The 22,763-nt window shown below is 31.5% G+C and overlaps 1 protein-coding gene across 1 annotated transcript in view; it reads left to right on the top strand.

Moving 5' to 3' along the window:
* LOC134691374 (exostosin-1-like) overlaps positions 1 to 22,763 on the top strand; it is a 68,284-nt gene that overhangs the window by 30,323 nt on the left and 15,198 nt on the right. Inside the window, exon 4 of the mRNA XM_063551881.1 lies at positions 3,801 to 3,920. Coding sequence (XP_063407951.1) covers positions 3,801 to 3,920 — 120 coding nt within the window. The remainder of the gene's footprint in view (positions 1 to 3,800; positions 3,921 to 22,763) is intronic.

Genomic DNA, 22,763 nt, shown 5'->3' with positions numbered 1-22,763 from the left:
TAATATTTTGAAAATAGGAGGGGGTGCCCAAAACTAAACAATGTTTGGTGTGGAACATGTAAAAAGTCTGCATTACTTTTTTAACCATATTAAATGTAGCTCTATAAATGAACAAAAAGGGGGGCAGAGCTTGGGAGGATTCTACCATAAATCAGTCACTATACAATTGTACTTCTTGAGAGTATTTTGTAAATTTAGATACTGATTGATAAAGTGACATACCTGTGTACTTAACACCTGTACTTTGTCATACTGTTAACCCAGAAGGATGATCTGTACTAATAAATTATTAAGAAGATCACACCTGCTTAATATCCTGCTGTGGGGGGCTGTATAGTAATCAAAATTAATGGCCATTTTAGAAGGACATATTATTTGAAAGCTTAAGTTTTTACACTAACACATGTTGGAATTCTGCAATCTTCAGATGTGACAGTTTACAAATATCTTAGAGTGTTTTTTGTCCATTAAGGAATGTTATATTTTGATAGATTTTAATCCTAACTTGTCAGGAGTATATGGGTGACAGTTTGTTTACCTATATAGATATGATTTGTTTTCAATGTGCCATTTGGTTGCTGTCCTTAGAATTGTCATTTCTGTAACATCTCAGTAACTTTGTTAAAATTTTGTTAAAGTTGAAAATGATCAACAAATAAGTCAACATGACAGAAACTAGAGTCTAGGCAAGGTCACCATTTATTGCCTTAAAAAGATATTTAACAATTTCTTTGTTTTTGTTGGTTATCTTGAAAACTATCTATAAAAGATAGAAAGAAGCTTTTCTCATTGTTGAAGGCCGTACAGTGACCTATAGTTGTTAATGTTTGTGTCATTTTGGTCTTTTGTGGATAGTTGTCTCATTGGCAATCATACCACATCTTCTTTTTTATATTGATTTATTAAAATCATTATACATTAATACTCTCAGACAGAAACTAGACTATAAACAAGCTCTTAAAACTGCTGGTATTGAAATTAAGGATAAGTTACCAATTAGTCATCACTTGAAATGTGGCACAAGACAATTTTTGAGTCATCAAGTGCATGTATAATACTTTATACCTTTTAAAAGTAGCTGGTTGAGGGTTGTATAATTTAAGCACCCATCAATGATATAAATTGGATTATTTGTCTTCTTTATGTTATCACAAGGAGCAGTGTGTCCTTTATAATACTACTTGAACAGGTCCTTGAGTCAAGGGTCAGACACCGCTGTGGAGAGACTGGTGACATTATACTCATGGGAACATGTCATTTTGACCGGACACTTATACACTTATTTTATAACCCCACGACTTTGTAGGTATTTAAGTATTAGGCTTTAGAAACAGGTAGACTTTGACATTCAAATATCGTCACATTAAGTAGATAAGTATAGGACTTATACTACATGTAGGTCAGACATAGATGATGATGAATCGACAAAAAATTAGTCGAATTTAGTATTTGTATGACTTATACTGAGACCTAGACTCATGTACTAAAGATAAAACGTGTTAATTTATTCAGATTTCCCAACGTTCAAACATCCTATCATCTGTACATCGCGAAATTGTTTCCGTTCTCATAACTAGTTTTCCGCAACCAAATATTATGAAACATATACAGAATATCACAGATATAGATCTCAGGGTAGCAAATGGAAAAATGTCTAATTTTTTTCTTCTCTGTTCTCGTTTCCATTCTCTAACTGAAGTTTGCATCAACCAGACATTATGAATGTTATGCACTGTCAACACACAATGTTTTTTTTACCACAAAACATAGATTTCATTAGTTTAAAATTTGTTGGCCTTACTTTTACCAGAGCTTTTCCTGTTTATATATATATATTGAAATGGAAAATGCTGAATTTTTCGTTTTATGTTCTCTAACTTAAGTTTACCACAACCAAATGTCATAAAACTTTTCACAATGCTTTGATAAAAAAAACCAACTCATATCTAAGGGTTGGGGGTTGGGGGGGAGGGGGGGGGGGTTCCAACTATAAGTCCCCACTCAAATGCATTTTAAAAAGGGGTTTTAAAACCCCTGAACCCTCCCCCTGGATCCGCCACTGTCTGCATTCATATAATTTTGAATTTCATTGTTTAAGGTCATTTTAGTCAAGGTGTTTGGTACACCCTTAAGTCAATTCTTCTTCATTATTTCCTTAAAGGCTAATTTTCATATTTTATCTTTTGTTATATTTAAGGACTGAAAGGTTAAACCACCAAAATGGCCTACACATTAGATTCTTTCATGTTTGCTAATTTTTTTATTAATTTTTTTTATGATTTAAAAAAAATGAAGTATAGCTCAAGAAAATCTTAGAATTTGGTTCAGAAATGTTAATAACATGAATTATTTTTTTTACTAATAATTAGTAGGTGCATTTACATTTATATTACTTTTTGATTTCATCTAATAAGATTTTTTCATTTTGATCTTTTGTTATAAGGACTGAAAGGTTAAACCACCAAAATGGCCTCCACATAAAATTCTTTCATGTTTGGTATATTAATCTTACTTTGAATACATTCCATTCTGTCAGTAAAACCCCTAGTTTAGTTTTGATAATTAATTTAATGATTTGGTCTACTTGTACAATAGTCTAAGTTCTTAACCTTTAAATTTGACCAATTATATGGATGGTCAATTGTAGCATTTACCTTTGATTAAGTTTAATTACCTGTAGTTAAAAGTTGGGGGTGGTTCAAGTATATTATTTATACAGTACTTTAAGTTGATGGAAGGTTAAACCACAGGTATGTCCCATCTCAGAAGATAAATGATAATGTAAATTTTGAACTTTTTCAAAAAAATGTATGGAAGAATAAATTTATATATGTAATTTAAGACCATAAGCTGCATTCCTATTCCTAATAACTTTTATAAATTGTAACTCCTTACACAAATTCACTATTCTATCTACTGTCTAAGTGTTTGTTATTATACTGACACCTGCAGAGCCATGGGCAGCTCACTCACAGTGTCTTTTGATAGTCAATATTTGGACAGTTTACAGTAAGCATAGCTTGTTATGCAGTATGGGTTTTGCTCATTGTTGAAGGCATTACAATGACTTATAGTTATTTTTTTCGTCATTAGGTCTCTGGTGGAAAGTTCAGTCTCAATAACAAACACTTTCTTATTTTAATATTTCTTAAAAATTAAAAAGAAAAAAGACAATAACATCACACAAATATTGTGATTTGCATGAATACGATGATTAAAGCACATATTATACAATCTTGAAATAAGCAAAGCAAACCTCTGAGAAATTTTCCTGTCAATACCAGTTGTATTTTTGACTCAGAGCAGTTCTAATCAGAACTTTGGGTGGTTGAGCTAATAATCAAAGTCTTGCACACTGAGAAACATTTGTTTTTAGATGATGTTTAGATTGGCAGTATTGTAACCTTTAAAAGTTTTTATTCATGTACATTGCTCTTCATTGAGATAGTGAGATATAGTTATCAGTGAAAAACTAAGTGTTATTCTCCTTAGATATCAATGAAAAACTTAGAGTTATCTTTCTTACATATATCAGTGAAAAACTTAGAGTTATCTTTCTTACACATATCAGTGAAAAACTAAGAGTTCTTTTTCTTTCATATCAGTGAAAAAGATTTATCTCCATTATATATCAGTGAAAAATTGAGAGTTATTAAACTTCTATCTTACAGATATCTAAGGCAAATAACTCAATTTTACACTGATATATTCTGAAGTCATATGAATAGCCAGTCAAGATCGTTAAACACTTCCATATATATATATAGCAAAATTATTAAATTGTTTTACATATTTTTCAGGTTCCATCCATTGTGCGATCCTTGTCTGTTCCTGAGATTCTGGCGCTGAAACAACAAACACAGTTCCTATGGGAGACATACTTCTCTTCTATTGATAAAATTGTAAACACAGTGTTACAGGTTTGTAAAATACTCTTTGGTTTGTTTTGCGTACTGGTAAAAGTTCCTGCAGGAATTCAGCTCTGAAAGAAACTTTTAGGGACAACTATTACTTGTTTGTTACATTGAAGATTAACTCCAGTAGTACAAGTATTGCAAATGTAAAAATATAGTTCATTTCATGACTATATATAGTCCCCAAAATTTAGTGTTAGGTGATCCATTTGTTTTTTCGTGGAATATAGTTTAAAATGACCAGAGGAAACATTTTTGGGGATGTTTGGTTAAGGTTGATTTGTCATACACTTACATTAGGCATACCAAAAATTTGTACTAGTTGAACATTATAGAATCGAGGATTCATTGATTCCCCCAAAATCAACCAAAAATTGATATCACAAGAAAAATAATGAATCCTGAGTACATGAATGTATATTATGAAACTGGTATGCTGGACCATATCAACATTTGATGTTGCTTTCTTTTACATACTAGCTGTGGAATAAATGAGGACAGACAGCAGGAAAGAGGAAATTGCTGAATAAACTCTTTTCTCACACAAAAAAAAAATGAGTAAACTTTTTGCATTATTGAAGGTCATGTGCACTTTTTGAACAAAAGGTTCTACCCACATGAGGTTGATTTATTTGTAAGAGAAGTTTTCATGTTGGCAGTTAAAGAGGTAATAAAGCTTTTATCATCCCAGCTTGTTGTCAGTTAAAAAGATATTTAAGGTTTAATATCTTTTTAAAGGTTTAATAGCTCCCAGAAAAAATGAAATGCAGACGAAAGCTAATATGATGTGACTATATTGATGTTCATTTTAGCTGTCATATAATTTAACTGCAGACTATTATGAAGAATTTCAGTTTATGTCATAATTAAAACTTTTGAAGTTTGATAAATGTTTGATAAGTATATTCGTAATTCAATAAATGTCTGCTCGGTGTAGTTGTTCAATTAAATATTTGAAAGTATCTCCTCATATTTGTAATCCATGAATATGAAGATTGTCTGGTTGATTTTAATTGTGTGTTGATCTTCAGTGCTGTACAACTTTGTACTTTTTTCACTTTCGATCTTGTATATCTGGGCGTTATGTATTCGGGTTTAGTTTTCTGTAATTAGTTTTTACTTCAGTTTCATTATGTATATCTCTTTCATATTCATTTGTTAAAATTTACTGTTTGCAATAGTGTGAATTGTTTTATATAATATGAATGTTCTTATCCTGGGCATACAAACAATGCCGTATTTGGCAAAACCTTTTCAACTTTTGATCTTCAGTGCTGTACAATTTTGTATTTTTTTCGTCACTGGTGATTCTCGTGTGGACTAGACGCGTTTTTGGCGTATTGAATTTTAAACCTGATGCTTTTTGTTATCTATTAATCATGCTTTTCTTTGTCTAATATGTTCTGATTTTTATTTGTATTGTAGTCCTGTAATTTTTTGTTTTCATTTCTATGTTATATTTAACTGTGCCATTAAAGTGCGAGGTTTGGCATGCCTTAAAACCAGGTTCAACCCACCACTTTTATTCCCCTTTAAAAGTGTCCTGTACCAAGTCAGGAAGATGGCCATTGTTATAATATTGTTCGTTTCTGTTTTCTCTTGTCTATCCCATATTCATGTATTTGGTTTTGATGTTATATTTGTTATTCTCGTGGTGTATTGTCTGTTGCTTGGTCCGTTTCGGTGTGCTGTTGCGTTTCGGTGTTGTGTCGTTGTTATATTTAATGCGTTTCCCTCAGTTTTGGTTTGTTGCCCCGATTTTGTTTTTTGTCCATGGATTTATGAGTTTTGAACAGCGGTATACTACTGTTGCCTTTATTTTTCTCTTGTATCTTTTTAAATGTGATTTTGAGATGCTATGATTAGATTATAGTACAGCTGATATAATGTTATAAGTTGCAAGGCAAAATTACTGTCCCTATCCAATATACCCTCATCTTCCAGTGGCAGTCCAAATTTCCCCGACAATCATCCCAGATGGCCTCTATTATTTCAAGACCTACCTATAGTATTTATTGTGAACTTGTTCTCGTCCTGAATATGCATGAAACATTTGCCACTGGACGTGAAGCAACCAAAAATCAATCAATCAATAATAAGAACTCACATTCTGATCTTTGATACTGGTACCCTGGTCTCTGTTATGCACCTTTTTGTCTGAAATTGCAATAATTAATTTCACATTTTTGTCTATTCAAAATTCTCATCAATAAATGTGAACAATCATTCTGAATTTACAAGTATATTAAGAAAGAAACATGGGAAAGCCAGACAGTTTTTTTTTTTTTTTAATTGGCAGTTGTAACCCTTGTCTAAGAGCCACACACATTGACTGTAGAATTGTGATGATTTAATTAATCTTCCTTAATCGGCTGATTATTTACTGGAAGGTTGTAAGGTTATAAATATTTTAAGGTTCCTTTAGATTACATGTAAAAAGAAACAACTGTTAAAAATAGGCTAAAAAAAGTTAATTCAATATTATGTAACTCAACATTCATGCATATACAATACTTGGAGTAGTTAAAAACTCAAAAGCAATAATCCAGGAAGTGATCTCAGATGATTTCATGTCTAAAACAATTTTTGTCTCACGACTTAACAGATTATAGAAATAATTGTTTTAACAGCTCAATTATTTCTTAATTTCAGGAAATAGTCGTATTTTTAAAATGTCTGCTTTATTATATAAGTTCCTGGTACCTTGCTAATCATCTGATAATTTACTACAAAGAGTCACCTTTAATTAAAATAACGGTGATATCTGTAACAGGTACAGATTGAACAAAAATATAGGAATTATGTAATTTATTATGAAAGAAATGGATTTTGTACATAATGATTAGTTAAGATATAGTATCGCACACTGAGACTTCCCAAAATACAAATGATTATGTCATATACTTAATATGATAAATGAATTTTAACATTAATTTATAAGTATTGTAAATGGATGAATATTATACTCCACCACTGCATCAAGTGTATTACAATATTTCTCTGCTCCTGAGACAGTTGATAAAGAATTTAAGATTTAAAACGTGCAGCCTGCCAAAATACATGTATATGATTTGATGCACAAACAAATAATTTTTGTATCATCACAAATATTAGCTTCTATTTGATGGGCACTAAAGGAGTAGGTTTGATAAGGACCGATTTTGGTCTCAAATTTCAGGTTCATCTGATGAAAGATTTTGACCACTTTTTAAACATTTAAGTGTCTATTTCATTTGAATCAATTAGTCAATGTGAAAGATTTTAACTGATTTAGTTATTAAAAACAATACGATTCAAACTCAAATATGAAAAATCTACCAAATATGCCAAAAATGTCACTTTTCAGATGGTTTTTGTCAAAAATGAAAGTGGCCACATCTGTGTTCATCCTCAACCTTAATATATGTTATGTATTATCATAAAATACAACTTACATTTCTATATTAAGGATGAACATGGATGTGGCCACTTTTGTTTTACACGAAAACCGTCTAAAATTTAACTAAAATGCTAAGAATTGTGAAGATTTCAGTAAATAAGCATGCATGGCTTAAAGGTTTTAGTACCCTTTATATGTGCATTGTATTGTCAAAAAGAGCCAATATTTATGTAGCAAAAGCATTCTACTGTCCAATAAATAACTAAAAGTTTACATTTTAACAATTTTGTAAAACTGCTATATTTTGGGGCCAAAATAGGGTCTTACTGTACCTACTCCTTTGATAAGTAGATTTAAAATCAAATTATTTTGCAATATACCAAGGAGGGGCAAAAAATACTAAGAGGGATATTCAAACTGACATGCCAGTGGCGTATCCATTCATTTGATAAAGGGGGGGGGGGTCCCAACCCAGGATAAAGGGGGGGGGGGTTGTTCCAACTATATGTCCCCATTCAAACGCATTGATCGCCCAAAAAAAGTGGGGGTTCGAACCCCAAAAACCCTCCCCCTGGATCCACCACTGCATAGCCCATCAAAACCCAACATTTTAATCTGAAAAATTCTATAAATGATGTAATGCTAGTGTAATAAATTTTTAGCAGCCTGGTCCCAGACACAGAGTTTTAAAAGACCATGGTTAAAATAGCAGGCAGTTTTTCTGTAGAGAAAATATTGAAGCATTTAGCTGTAATTAATCATTTGGCAGTTTAATTTTAAGTGTTTGTAAAGTCAAATGATGACTTTATACTATAACAATTCTCTTTGATGAGATGCCAAGTAAATCTTTACATTCAATTAGCCCATCATCAGCAGAAATCAGTGATCAATCTGAATACCTAATGATATAACCAGCTGTATATTTTTATAAATCTTCTCAAAATAAAGAGATTTATCGGAAATAAAAAGAAAATTTATTATGGCTGTGTTTTTTTTTAAATTATTTTATTGTTTATGGAAAAAAATTAAACAATTTGACATGGTAAAAATTCTTTACATTGTCAGTGAAAAAATTAGTTTTTTCATAATATTAATTTGATTTTTTGAGAAATTGAAAAGTGTATATTTTTTTCAGGGCTGTAATACATTATATACTAGATGTTAACCAACTTATTTTAATGAAGGATTTGGCAGGTGGAATAATATACATAAATTGATAAGAATATGTCAAATGAGAATCATCTCCTACAAAGAACATTGTCAGCAATAATAAAGCAAAGCAACAAGCTAGAAAGGGCATAAAATATACAAAAAGAATGTCCATAAAGAAGGTTGGAAAGATACCAAAGGAACATTTAAACTCATAGATTGAAAATAAACTGACCTCGCTTAGGCAAAAAAATAAGATAAACTGACATCCCCATGGCTAAAAAAGAAAAGGACAATGCAACAAATAATACTACATGTATTACATAAGACACAACATTGAAAACTAAAGACTAAGCAACACAAACCCTACTAAAAACTGGGGGTGATCTCAGGTGCTCCAGAAGGGAAAGCAGATCCTGCTCCATAAATGGTCAGCTAGTTCTTACACTTATATAAGGGACAACTTCAGTAAAAATGAATTATGATTTTTAAACTGAATAACCAAAAACCAAGACACATCAGTATAATAAAAGCAGTTAATAAAGAAAGGGAAGCTAAGTAATTAGAAATAGTTGCATGATAAGGCAACATATATTTCGTCAAGAGTTTTTAAATGTTTGCTGATCCTCATAAGGGCACGGTCCATATAAAGACTAACTACTTACATGGTAGTCAGAAAGGTCAGCTGTACTTTAATTTAAATACATTTAAACACCTGTCCTTTATTTAGAAGAAGAATTCTGATCTCCTATAACTATTTACATTATCAAAGCCAAGTACTTGAGATAAATGACTTCCATGTTCAGACTACAGTGAAGATTTTAAAGTGTGAACACATGCTGTGTTTATTATTGCAACTTTCAGGTAATTGACTTTGAAATGCAAGCTAAACACATTGCATAACTTGGTAAATGACTTCCACACCTGGAGAATAATATTTGTGCAGGAGATAAAAATTAAAATGAGGCTTGAATTTTAACCAAGGGAAAGGAAGTAAATTGGATTCATGGCCCTGAATAAAAAACAGCTCACAATTTGATATTAAGTGCATCACTGACAAAAAGTCAAATTCTATTTTAGTTTATTTGTGAAATAGTGCAACTTTTCTTTAAAAATATGCATGGTTTCCTGAAGACAGTTTAACAGCAAGCACATGGGAGCTATGCATTGGGGTGTTCTGGGGTTTGAATCCCCACTTGTTTTTGTAATTAAGGAACAAAAAGTTGGACCCCCCCCCCCCCCCGTCTCTTTTATATGACATGCATGTGTTGAAGCCCCCCACACCTCCTTCAAAAGGTGGCTGAATCAACGCCTTGCTTATGTTAAATTGTCTCTTCCACTAAAAAAACACCAGTACCACATTCTTTAATAAATCATCCATTGAGGTATTTATTAAATAACAAGTGGTTGCAAAGCTGAAGATTTCAGCCCAAGTATAAATATTGGCATAAAAAATATGCATTGTCTTCATTCCACGTTGTGCAAGTGGTAGATATGTTTTACTCTTTCCACTTACAAAATTATGAAGTGAATCTGTTAAGACCCTTTCACAAAGATTTAAGAAGAGTAGCCCATCATCTGCATGTATCTTTCAGTAAAAACTTTCCTTTCATTATCCTCCTATAAATCTCTTCTTTAATGAATGGCTTTTATTTATTTTGAATTTATTGAACCATAAAACTAATTTTTGACTCTTCACATTGAATAATCCGCGAAGCGAATTATGTAAAATGTGAAGAGTCAAAAATTAGTTTTATGGTTCAATAAAATCAAAATAAATTATTGCCATTCATTATAAATAAATTTCTATCAAAAATAAGGCTCAAAGAACTTTTTATATTATTTATCTTGACAATAACAACGTACACACATGTTGGCGTATGAATACACAACGTCAGAGTGGGTGTGTCGCCATTAAAATTGCCAACATTGAAAATAAAACTAATAATTTTAACCAATCAGAAGACAGTAAATACACAAAATTTATTTATTCTACAATAACTGTGGCACTGTATAGATAACTTTGTTGTTTTGTACCACAGAGAGTGGAGAAAGTGCTAGAAAGTTGTTTTGTACCACAGAGAGTGGAGAAAGTGCTAGAAAGTTAAGAGTTGCCCCATAACAATAAGATTATATATTTGGGTCAGAAATTTTACTTTGTAAAAAGTTGATGCTTTAAATTTTACCCCAATTAATCTATTCATTTTATAAGACTTAATATACACTTTAAAATGTATTAAATTCAGTGGAAGTGTTTCATGTATACTTGTAACAGATTTAATTAATGGACCTATAAATGGATATAGAATTAGAAAAAAAACATTATTTTTGTTCAAACTGTTAAAATTATAGGGTAATCAATACATAAAATTACTTATAATTTAAGGTCAGCCTACCATCCTGTGAAATTGTACAAGAAAAATGTTTTAAAAGCAGTTTATAGCGATTATATGAAGTATTAAAAGCCTCCTTATAGAATTCTAAATTAGTTTTTTATATGATTTCATCCTGGTGTAAAAATGTTCTGATCAGTTTTTAAATGGTTTCTTTAAAACTTGTTACATATTTTCTATATCATGTTCAAAATATTACATATATAACTTACATTATAAAATGTTGTAAATTGAAACAAATGAAAAAAACAGAACACTCAGATGTAAGAAGATGTGGTATGTCAGTGCCAATGAGACACTAAATCTCCATCTAAGTCACAATTTGTAAACATAAACCATGTATTGGAGTTTAAATTAGGATGACCATTTGTTTTTGGAGGAAATTACTTTTACACATTTTGTATTCGTCTTTATAGCATGGCCATGAGTATAATGGTAATGTCAGCACCAAATTTTTTCCAACTTCTATTCCAAATTCCAAAGTTTTCCTATAGATGTGTTTTATTAAACATAGTTTGGACATCAGACCAATGGATAACAGTGCAAACTGTATTTTCACATGGTTTTCGCTACTTAGAAAAAAGAAAAACCTTAGAATATATACCCACAAAAACACTACTAGTACATTGATCATTAAATTCAAATAAAATGTGTATTTCCATTATTCTTCATATGACAATGATTGGAAATTTGGCATTTGATGATTTGATGAGTTGTAAGATTTGATTGAAAATCCTTATATTTCCAGGATATCAGTATCTGCCATCAATATTACCTATAAAACTCATATTAAAAGTTTACTTGCAGGTATTCAGCAACGTTGATTCACATTGATTTGAAATTAAGTTAGTCTTGGTCTAAGGTGTATTGCAGTTTCATGGAATCATTAGTCCACTCACTAATCTGATTATTTTCCCGGTATTTTTTAGAAAAACATTCAGTTAGAGTATGAGAATGAATTTTTCGAAATAATTGAATTGCAAAGACTTAATTCATTTGCAAACTTGTGCAAAATAGCTTCTTTTTTTTTTAAATTCCTTTTCATCTATGTAAAATTAATTATTCTTAGTTTAAATTATTTTTTAAATATGTTTAACATTAAAATAAAATCAGTTGAACTACACAGTTTAATGGGAGTTACATTGTGACATTTATTTGATATTTGAAATGATAATTCGGTTTCCTATTGCACTTTTACTATGGAAGTCGGACACTATATAAGTACTTGTGTAGGTTTATAATAGTAGCAATAATTCCTATAGGCTTATGTTTGTCTGTATAGATCAAAATGACACTTTTACTATGGAAGTCGGACACTATATAAGTACTTGTGTAGGTTTATGATAGTAGCAATAATTCCTTTAGGCTTATGTCTGTCTGTATAGATCAAAATGACACTTTTGATCAAACAATTCATTATTGCATCAAACAAAATTATGAATAAAAAGATTACAAAAAGACCCAGATTATGGATTTTACTTGAGATGTTCTTTGATTATCTAATTGTCGTACTTATATTGTACTTATATTTGTCCCAGACTTAAGTGTGGACACTTGACTAATGGACTACTTTGACGGCTATTGTAATTTCCTCTTTATTGGATTGCACCTTCTGACAAGGATCTAAAAACACTTCAGTGAATCAGATGCACATGCTGCTGCATCAACAAAACGTTTTAGTTTGTTAATGAGAAATGTAACATGTGGTTTTTTGACAATTTTTTTCTTATTTATTTTCTGCATTTAGATGCAGATGCAACGTAATATACATTTTATATTGAAACAATTTTTTGAAATGTGAAGACCAGGCACATTATTCATAGTTTTGTGTTAACAAGAATGCATTCAAGTAATATTAATTTTGGATACAGTAACTTGCAAGGGGCAGAAAAACAAAAAAGCATTCTGAAATTCAAACATTTATATATAATCATTTATCTAAATCACACTGTGCCTTTTCTTTTAAAACAACTTAGCTAGCTGCAGGACTTTCATTCTTTCAAAATTACCATTGTGGAGCTTTCATGAGGGAAATCGCCCACAAATAGCGACAGTTGGCACTGGTGTTGCTAATACTATGCTAAATTTTCAGTTTGATAAATGATTCGTTTATCACAGACAAATTTAAAATTTATCTGCATATGGTTAAGTTGCAGTATTGAGAATTCGATGTGAATAATTTTGATAACAGGTGATTGAGCATCATGAGTCAAATTCAAAGAACAAATATAGAATTCTATGGCTGTGCATTTATGCATAATGTTAGCACTTCTAAATTTAATCTAATATAGAAAAAAGGGCAATTGGTTTCTTGGTATGTGTCATACATTCAAATCAGTCATCTGGTTGATTGATGGAAGAATTAATCCTTGTTTTACCATTAATATTGACGGACGTTTGATTAAAATCAATCCTACAGTGTTTGATAAGTTTGAATTGATAGTCCAGTTTAAACACTGTAATTTAATTCAATTTGGGGTGAGATTTCATTAGAATTTGTATTGATGGTTGTTTTATAATTTGTTAGGTACAAATGCCTGTGAATACTTATTTATTTAAGGGAGCTACCATTTGATTTTTAGGGGGGGGGGGCTTGGATGAAAAATTTTGTCCTGCATTTTTTTTTAGCTGTAATCTCTAGCTGTCCTGCATTTTTATTTTTCACTCTGTTCCTTCCTGCTTTTTTTCTACCTTAATTGTTGTCCTGACTTTTTTTTTGCAAGTGTCTCATCCTGCCTTTTTTTTTTACTCAAAACTCCTGTCCTAGCCCCCCCCCCCCCCCAAAAAAAAAAAAATCAAATGGTAGCTCCCTAACTGTACTTAGTTGCTTAAACTGCCATAATTGTTCCTGTAGGTTCCTTAAGCTTAAAGCTGTTGTCTTTTTGTTTCAATTGATTTAATTTTGTCATGCTGGGGCAATTTTTTAGTTTCACTTATTTGGTTTTGCTCAGTGTTGAAGGTGATACTTTGATCTACATTTCGTTATTTACATCCTAATGTTCTATGGTCTCTGATAAATAGTTGTCTCAACTACCACATCTCTTTATCCTTATATTGGTCTGTTCCAATTTTTATGCTGGTAATTTGCCTTCAAATCCAAATTGTTTATAGTTTAGTGCACAAATCTGCTGCCACAAATCTTATTTGTGGCAAACACTTATAATTACCTTAAGGTGAGAACTTTAAGGTTAAACATATTGGCGGAAATTTACAGAAAGCAAGTACTAAAACTGTATGAAATATTAAAAAAATAATCCATTAATTTTTCACAATTTATTTGTAATTTGTTTCCTTCTTGTTAGTCTTTTGTTAATTACCCTTAGAATAAAGTAATTTGTGATCAATATTTCACACCCCTCCAGAGAGAAGAGTTAATAAAAGGGAGATAATTTACATAAATAGAACTGATGTGTTCAGCTTTTGTAGAATAAAATTAATTCATTAACTAATTTGAATTGTATGTTGCTGAGTGAAATGAACCAATGACCTTTGGGAAATAATGCTTTTCAAATAACAATGTTTCCAGAAAAAATATTTTGTATAGTGCTGTCATGATGTTGCAGATGTTTTGTATTATAACACCGAATATGTAAAACATTTAGTTAAAATTAATTACCTAAAAATTTAACGTAATCTTTTAGTCTTGTGTTAATACCAATTCACAGATCCTGTGGAAAGTGTATTGAATCTATTGATCGTTATAAAAAATCCATTAAATCATTGTTGGGCTTATATATATAATGAAGGCCAAATATTGTTTGTAATTTATTATAATGCAATTTCAATACAAAACACTGTACTAGTATACATATTTTTTAGGGGCCAGCTGAAGGACACCTATGGGTGCGTGAATTCTCGCTACATTGAAGACCCATTGGTGGCCTTTGGCTGTTGTCTGCTCTATGGTTGGGTTGTTGTCGCTTTGACACATTCCCCGTTTCCTTTCTCAATTTTACATTTTTAAGGTGAATTGGTGTGGGGAGTGAACTACCGGTAATTTAATAGTTCATCTTTTGTATCACTTAACCATGCTATCACTACAGTGGTGTCAGTTCAAACCCCACACATGGCAGGTGCATTCGATTCCAATCTAATATTTATACCTATAGATTGCCAGCTATAACAGCAACTTTTTTTATGAAATAGATAGCTAATAATGTATACTTATGTCATAGCACTGCACTTTGGTGCACTATCAGATATCTGTAATATCAATATTTTAAGTAAAACTGAATCAAGACACATTCATTTATTTTTAACTTAGATTATAAGTTCTGTGGGTGTTTTATTTCATATAAAAAATTAACATTCAACTTAATGTTTCAAGACAAAATGAATGTGAAATATGATTACAGTTTTAATGTATAATTTCATGGTTTAGATGTATGGTTTGAAAGGAAAAATCAATGATTTTCTATTTAGAATCAAAGGAATAGTTTACATACGATCATAGAATTAATGACTTTGCTTTGAGTCTAGTTCTTCTAATCTGTTATAACATTATACTTTTTTACAAAAGTTTGTTAGGTAATATTGATAAAATTTAAACATGGCAAAAAAAAACTATGAAAGAGATGATCCATCTGGAGTTTTACTATGAACATTCAAAGAAGCACATATTTTTATCCTGGAGGTGTTTATAACTGTTGTCATAGCTGTTAATATGATGCCATTTGCTTAAAGTGTTTACTTTTAAATACTGGTCAAATAATTTATCTTTGTAAAGTAAAATTATGCTACCGTGTCTGGTCTCTTTTCGGCAGTACTATAGCATACATTGTTCCAAATCTATTTTGATAGGAATAGTTACAAATATGATGCCCACCATTTTTGGCAAACTCTGAGCACCACTAAGGTCATGATTGCAAATAAGGAAACTATATATTTAATTCACCAGAGTTCTGAACTTCAAATGAAGTGAATATAAGCAACTTATATTTCTATAAGAAGATAGTTATGATGGACCCTCAACAGTCCTAAAAAGGTATTTCTTAAACAATTGATCTTGGCTCATTGAAAACCTACGAGAGGTGGACATAAAAAATAAGTAGAAAAAAAACCATCTTTTTCTCTGTGTATGTGCCAGGAAAATATGAGAATAGAGGAGATTAATAATTTCATTGCAATACCGCAACATCTTTTTTTCCTGCGATCATATTCCCATGTGCATTATAATTTATTTAAGAATAATTTGATGAATGAGTTGGTTTTGGTGACAATGTCCACAAGTATAGTTATAAACCAGAAACGCATTTCACACTATCCTTAATTAAGTTTGAGAAGGCGATAACAAATATGGTCATCACTGGACAAAATCGTTGAACGAGACAAAAATAATCTGTCCACTCCTGTGGGGATTAAATTCTTGGAAAAAATTGACAGAACCATGAATTAGACAAATTGCATTGGATTATTTTCAGGGGGAAATATTTACAAGACAAATTGATGTCGTGGGGACTTTGACATTTTCTTATCGTAAAGTGTCACTTTTGATCAACTTTGAAATTTTATAACTCCACAGTTGTTGTAATGTTATTGTGAAGTCAGTTTCTTTTAGTCTGCTCCAAATCTCCTAGTCTGGAAACTAAATATCAAAATTTGTCCCTGTATGACTATATAAAATTTTGAAAAAGTTTCACTAAAGAATCAATATTTACTAGTCTGGGGCATTTGACTAGTTGCTAAAAATGCAGATTATTTAAAGTAGGCATGGAAACATGATAAAAAAAGATGTAATTTAAAATGAAACAACCATTTTGCGTACACATTTTTAGTTTTACTGGTATAATGGTTTTACCAGACCTCTGATTTCAATATTGGAAACTTCTAAAATTATACTTAAGGATTAGGAAAATCAAGGAACAGATGTTAAAAATGCCACACATGTAAACCACCTGAAGCGTAATTATTTCATTTAATTTCTCATTCAAACCAAATACCAAATACCAAAACATAAAAATCTTTATACAGAAAATGTTTTCAAATCCATAATTGAATATGTATAACATAAATATATATGTTAACACAACTAGGTTATTAAAGTATTAGATTTTCTTGGACTGACTTGAATTTCTAAATATATAGGATAAAGTCAGGTCAACCTTAAATGTCAGCTCATTTTAAGTTGACTGTCACAATGTGCTGATGCATCATGTTATAGCCATTTTTTTTAAAATAATATCAAAATGCTCTTCATGTAAACACCAGATGCATTAAAACATTGAAATAAACTTGTCAATATTTTCAAAACAGGCTCCAAGAAAAAATACATGTTGCATGTTGAGTAGCAGTAAAACTTTGCCATCCTGACAGAAATACATCTCAATCCATGGAATTTTCTCGGGAATAAATATGGATTCCCAGGAATTATCTCCTGTTTATGAGAAATTTAAGCCTTAAATTATCTTCTGATGGATTTATCTGTACACAAAATATAAAATATTCTGAAAGATGCTCTTTAACTCACCATCAAAATGTCATAGCAAATTTTCAGGATGTGTATTACATAATGGCTGTCAAAAATTTAGAAGTTTTAAAAGTTTAATCTTCAAAATTGTAATTGACAGTTCAGCACTTTTGAAATTTCTTTGTATTTATATGTTAAAGATTCTTGTATGAAATATCAATATGACAATACTTTTATGTTAGTGTTTCATAATTATGAAGGAAATTGAATGGTATGATTCTAAAGTCATTATCATCAAAGGGCATGATTTGAGTGGCCCCCTCTCAGTCTGAGTCGGGCAACCCCAATTTATCAAAAAAATTCTGGATATATGCAACTTATAACATGTATAATGTTTAATTAAGTGACTCAAGTCCAGCTTCAAAATTTCGTGACATCTCATTTTCAATTTCTAGTGCTACACAGAGACCCAAATTAGTCACAAGAAATAAAGATTATGGGACTTAATTTAAATGATGAAAATCTTTTCCAACATTTGAAACATTCAAGTGTGTGCCCATTTATGGGAACACTCACTCCGACTCATTATCCGTTAATATCTAATGTTTCTAGATCTGTGTCAGTGTCAAACAGGAAGAGAACAGTTACCGTCTATATTTCATCACTGCCAGAGGTCAATGAGATTTATATGATATTTTCCTTTAATCATTTGAAACCAAACTATTAGTTGTTGTTGGATATTAATTAATCAAGTCCTCTGATATGATATATATAGACACTAGGGACTGTATTTGTAGACAACGAAAATCAAAGATGCTTTAAAACTGTGTCCTCTCAGAGGCTGATTTAAGGGGAGCTAGAGGCCCACCTCCACGTCCCCTTTAATCAGAAAAAAATTGGTTGATTATATTGGGAATCACTCAAGCATCAGACTGGAGCGGCCCCCTCTTTGACTGTCAAATTGGGTCCCCACTTTTGAACATTTCTGGATTCGCCACTGACTCTGACCTAAATTATCACAAGTCACCAATTTATCTCTGTTGGATATTGGAGTCAAGCCCTCTGATCTGATATTTGTAAACACTATAGGGACTATATTTCTAGACAGCCCAAATCAAAAGAGAGTATGAACTGTGTCCTTGACTTATCATTAGACAGTACAGCTTATTCAATTACTGTTGGAGATTTGAGTTAATATTTATCATGTTTATAGACACTTAGGGACTATCTTTCAAGAGTTCGCGAAATCTTTTTTCCCCTGGTGGTCCTTGAAGAAAATCTGCTGGTCCTCACTATTATTTAATAATCTATTGAAAAATACTAAGATTGTGTCCTATATGCAAAATTTTGGTGGTGAAATCCTGAGGACTGACACTTTTCGTGAACTCTGTCTTTGTAGGCAATGAAAATTGAAAGAACAATAACTGTTGTCCTTGGACCTTTATAGACAGACACTAGTTTATTTGATTGCTGTTGAAGATTTGAGTCAAGCTCTCTGATCTGATACTTGTATCTACACAAGGGACTTTATTTGTAGACAACAAAAAATGGAAGATTAAAAAACGTGCGTCTTTGACCTTATCACCAGACACTGTAGTTTATTCAATTGCATGCTGTTGGAGATTTGAGTCAATCCCTCTGATCTGATTTAGCAATATATTCTCAATACAGATTTTAAATTTTCTAATTTGTATGCATGGTAAAGTTATAACTATTTATTGATGAATTTGTCTTGTATAAGGAAATATTTAGATTCAATTGAAATCTCTAATTATTTCTCTCTTGAATAATTCAGATAGAATATATCTTGATTCTTGAGTGATTATATTAACTTTTAGGACAAATTAAATGACCGAAATTTGAATTACTATGAAAAGCTAACAATTTCTTGGATGTTTGATTTAATTGTTATGTCAAACTATACTTAAAGTCATATGAAACGAGTGAGAGGTGAAAAATAATGTTTGTCCAATTCTTGAACCAATGCATGTATACATCATAAACTTAGTCCTCGGTGCACGATTTTATCATTATTTTCGAAAATATATCATATAATCGTCAATTTTTTCTCGCTTTGTTTGTTATGAATTAACAAATATGGCTGCTCATTAAATGCCGTGTTTTGAAGCTGAGTTTTACCGATTGTCACCTTATAGTAAACAAATCACAAAAAGCATAAGTATTCAGAGCATATGTTTAACATGTATAATCAGATATTTGTTTATCAATTATAGATCCATGTGTATTGTGGTCACCAGATTTTTACGAGGAGGGTTACGCTCGGGTCACTATGCATACGGAAAAATGTCCCTTCTATAAATTATAATGGACATCTTGGTTGTCAGAAAATGGTTCATTTGCTCTGACACTCTCTGACTTTTAACCAAACCTATGGAAAATCCATGCTCCCATTTATTAGGTTAAAGTATGACTAAAATTCTCTAAAAAACTTTTGATTTAAAACCAATCCTATAGCAAACCTTGCTTCTCCTTATAAAGTATAATGATGACTAAATTTATCAAGGGACTTTCAATTTTAAACCAATCATATGGAAAATCTTTGCTTTCTTAAAATGATGACCTACTTTAGAGCTTGATTTCCAAGGTACTTTTGATTGAAACAAAATTATTCCTATGGAAAATCTTAACTTTAATGACCAAAATTTACCAAGTTACCATTGGCAATCCAAGGTGGGAACACCCCTTTTTTGGCCAATCAATGCATGTGAATGGGAGCATATAGCTGAAACACCACCCGTCTTTACTCATGGTTGGGAACCCCCCCTTTTTAAAATGGCTGGATCCCCCATAGGTACTTATAGTTTTAAACCAATCCCATAAGCTAACCTTGCTTCTCCTTATAAAGTACAATGATGACTGTGCTCAAACAATCCTAGACAGCTAATCTAACAGCATGAAATTGATGACTTTCTAAAAGACACAATGTCCAATCATATGTGACAAAATGATCAATCGGACAACTTGGTTTCAAATAATAAGATACATTATCCCTGTAATGGAATCTGAAAGTCTTTCCATTAATTTTACAACTCTCAGACATTAAAGGTTTTTCTTGTTTAATTACTTTCTGTGACATTGTGGCTTACTGTATCATAGATTTATATGGGAGGCTGTTCTATGGACTTTAGAATCCATTGATCTGTGTGAACTGTATTGATCTTATAACTCTCAGGTGGTCAACAGTTATTAGTTGTCCATTAGGGAATGGATTAAAAAAAATATTTCTATAAGAATAGGAAGATGTAGACATTATAATTCTCAACCAGAGACAAAATGATGGAGAGTAGTCAACATCTAAAGGTCACAATACAGACCTTTGACAATAAGCAAATCAATGGTGCATTCTTTATAGTTAGCTAGCTATAAAAGGTGCTGAAATGGCAAATTTAAGACAATTAAACAAGAAAACTCAAAACCTGATATATGAACATGATGAAAAAGCAATAAAGCATGGTAGTTGGTACAGTTTGTACCCATAAAAATGAATAAATCCACAGACATTTTAGAAGGATTTTGATCAGAAAGTTTGTTTTGCTTAAGTATTAATAATTCATTTTTTTGCATCAATCATTGACATCATAGATTCTTATTACTGCTATAAATTAAACACACAAATATATTAAAAAGTTGACTTATAATTTGTACCAATAGTAAGTCAGATTAAAGACATTTGATTTCAGAGAGAACAATTCTAATGAGTGTTCACGTTGTTATTTCTTATGTTTTGTATTTGTTGACCTCCACTTAATTCTTAACTTGCTTATCAAAGGAGACCAGAGGTTTATTTTAAGTTTTTGTCAATGTCCCAAGAGATACTAAAAGTAGAATTTCTGAGAGAACAATTGTGATTGTTCACATTGTTATTTCTTCTGTTTTGTAATCGTTGACCTCTACTAAATTCTTAGCTTGCTATTCTCAGATGAGATGTCCGACGGGCAGTGTCCAAGGATGGTCAGATTTTAGAGAAAACAATTCTAATGAGTTTTCACAAGTTATTTCTTACATATTGCCCTTAACTAAAACATGGCAATTGAATTCCAAACTTGCTAATCAGTGTAGAAGAGGTTAACTTTCTGTCAATTCCAAGGAATCTTGAGATTGCAGAGAGAACAATTCTAATGAAATTTCACATGTTATTTCTCATGTTTTGTATTGGTTGCCCTAGCTCCTAATAAAAAAAGGCAATGGGATTCCTGACTGGCTAATCAGAGGAGATTAAAGGTTGACTTCTCAGTGGAGAGAACAATTCTAATGATATTTCAGGTATTATTTCTTCCATGTTGTCTTGCCCCCAAATAAACATTCCTTACTTTCTAATAGCAGTAGATCAGAGGTTAATCTGTCAATGTCCTAGGGATAGCAGAATTGTAGTGTGAAGAATTCTGATGAGTTTTCACATGTTATTTCTATATTTTGTATTTCCTTCAACTAAAAAATGGCAATTGAATCCAAACTTTCTAATCACAGTAGATATGAGGTTAATCTGTCAATGTCCAAGGGATAGCATGTGAAGAATTTCTGATGAGAATCTTTTTTTCACATGCTTCTCTCCAACATGGCTGACAGTTGAAGGATGTTTTATATCAAAGTGTACTCATCTGGAAATTCATACATGTGATTTAGAAGGGCTTGGATTGGTTTTACAGATTATATACCAGTAGTAATTTACTTTAAAATTAAAGTGCAGAAAAAGGCCAAAAATATATGATTTGAGAAAAATAAGCCCAAAGAAAAAAGATAGAGAATATAGAATAATGGGTGATAAAATATTAAGAATAGAGATCAAGTAATTAAAAAAATATATGAAAAGAATAAAAAATTAAATACAACATGAAAATTAAAAGAATGTATCTGATGTCACAACTGCCCCATGCTGAAGCTTGCAATGAAAATGGGACAAGCAGAGGGAGAGACAGAAGAGGGGGATAAGACTTTCATCAGGACTCCAGGATAGGGTGTTTTTTAAGCTCAGGATTTCGGGATTGACCCTTTCGGGTTCTGGGAATCTGTATTCCAGTTTCGGGACCTCGGTATTCCATGATTTTAAGCCAGGATTTCGGTTTTTCATGTTTTTAAGCCCAAGATTTGCGGGATCAGGACCCCTCCTTCCCCCCCCCCCCCTCACAGAAGGTTGGAAAGACAGAGGATCAACGATTAGAACTTTTTATAACTTGCTGTTTGGTGTGAGGCCGTACTTTGTGACCTATAGTCATTTACTTATACCCCATTGTGACTTAGATGGTGAGTTGTCTCATTGGCATGCATACCACATCTTCTTATAGAAATGGTGCACCCTATCCAGACCATTAATACATGTGATTTACAACCCTCTATATCCTATACAGATACAGAATAATTAAAACTGGGTGTTTGTTGTAAGACATTTATTCCTAAGCTTCTCCTTCTTTATAATTTGCAAGAGATGTTTGTGTATGAGCCAATTAAGAAAGAAAGATTTGTTTCTCTGAACAATAGCGTAAATAGTTTTTGCAGGTGTAGAA

The sequence above is a fragment of the Mytilus trossulus genome, chromosome 11 (assembly GCF_036588685.1).
Source record: "Mytilus trossulus isolate FHL-02 chromosome 11, PNRI_Mtr1.1.1.hap1, whole genome shotgun sequence".
Taxonomy (NCBI): Eukaryota; Metazoa; Mollusca; class Bivalvia; order Mytilida; family Mytilidae; genus Mytilus; species Mytilus trossulus.
Note: the sequence above shows the minus strand (reverse complement) of the source record. Positions and strands in the feature narration are given on the sequence as shown.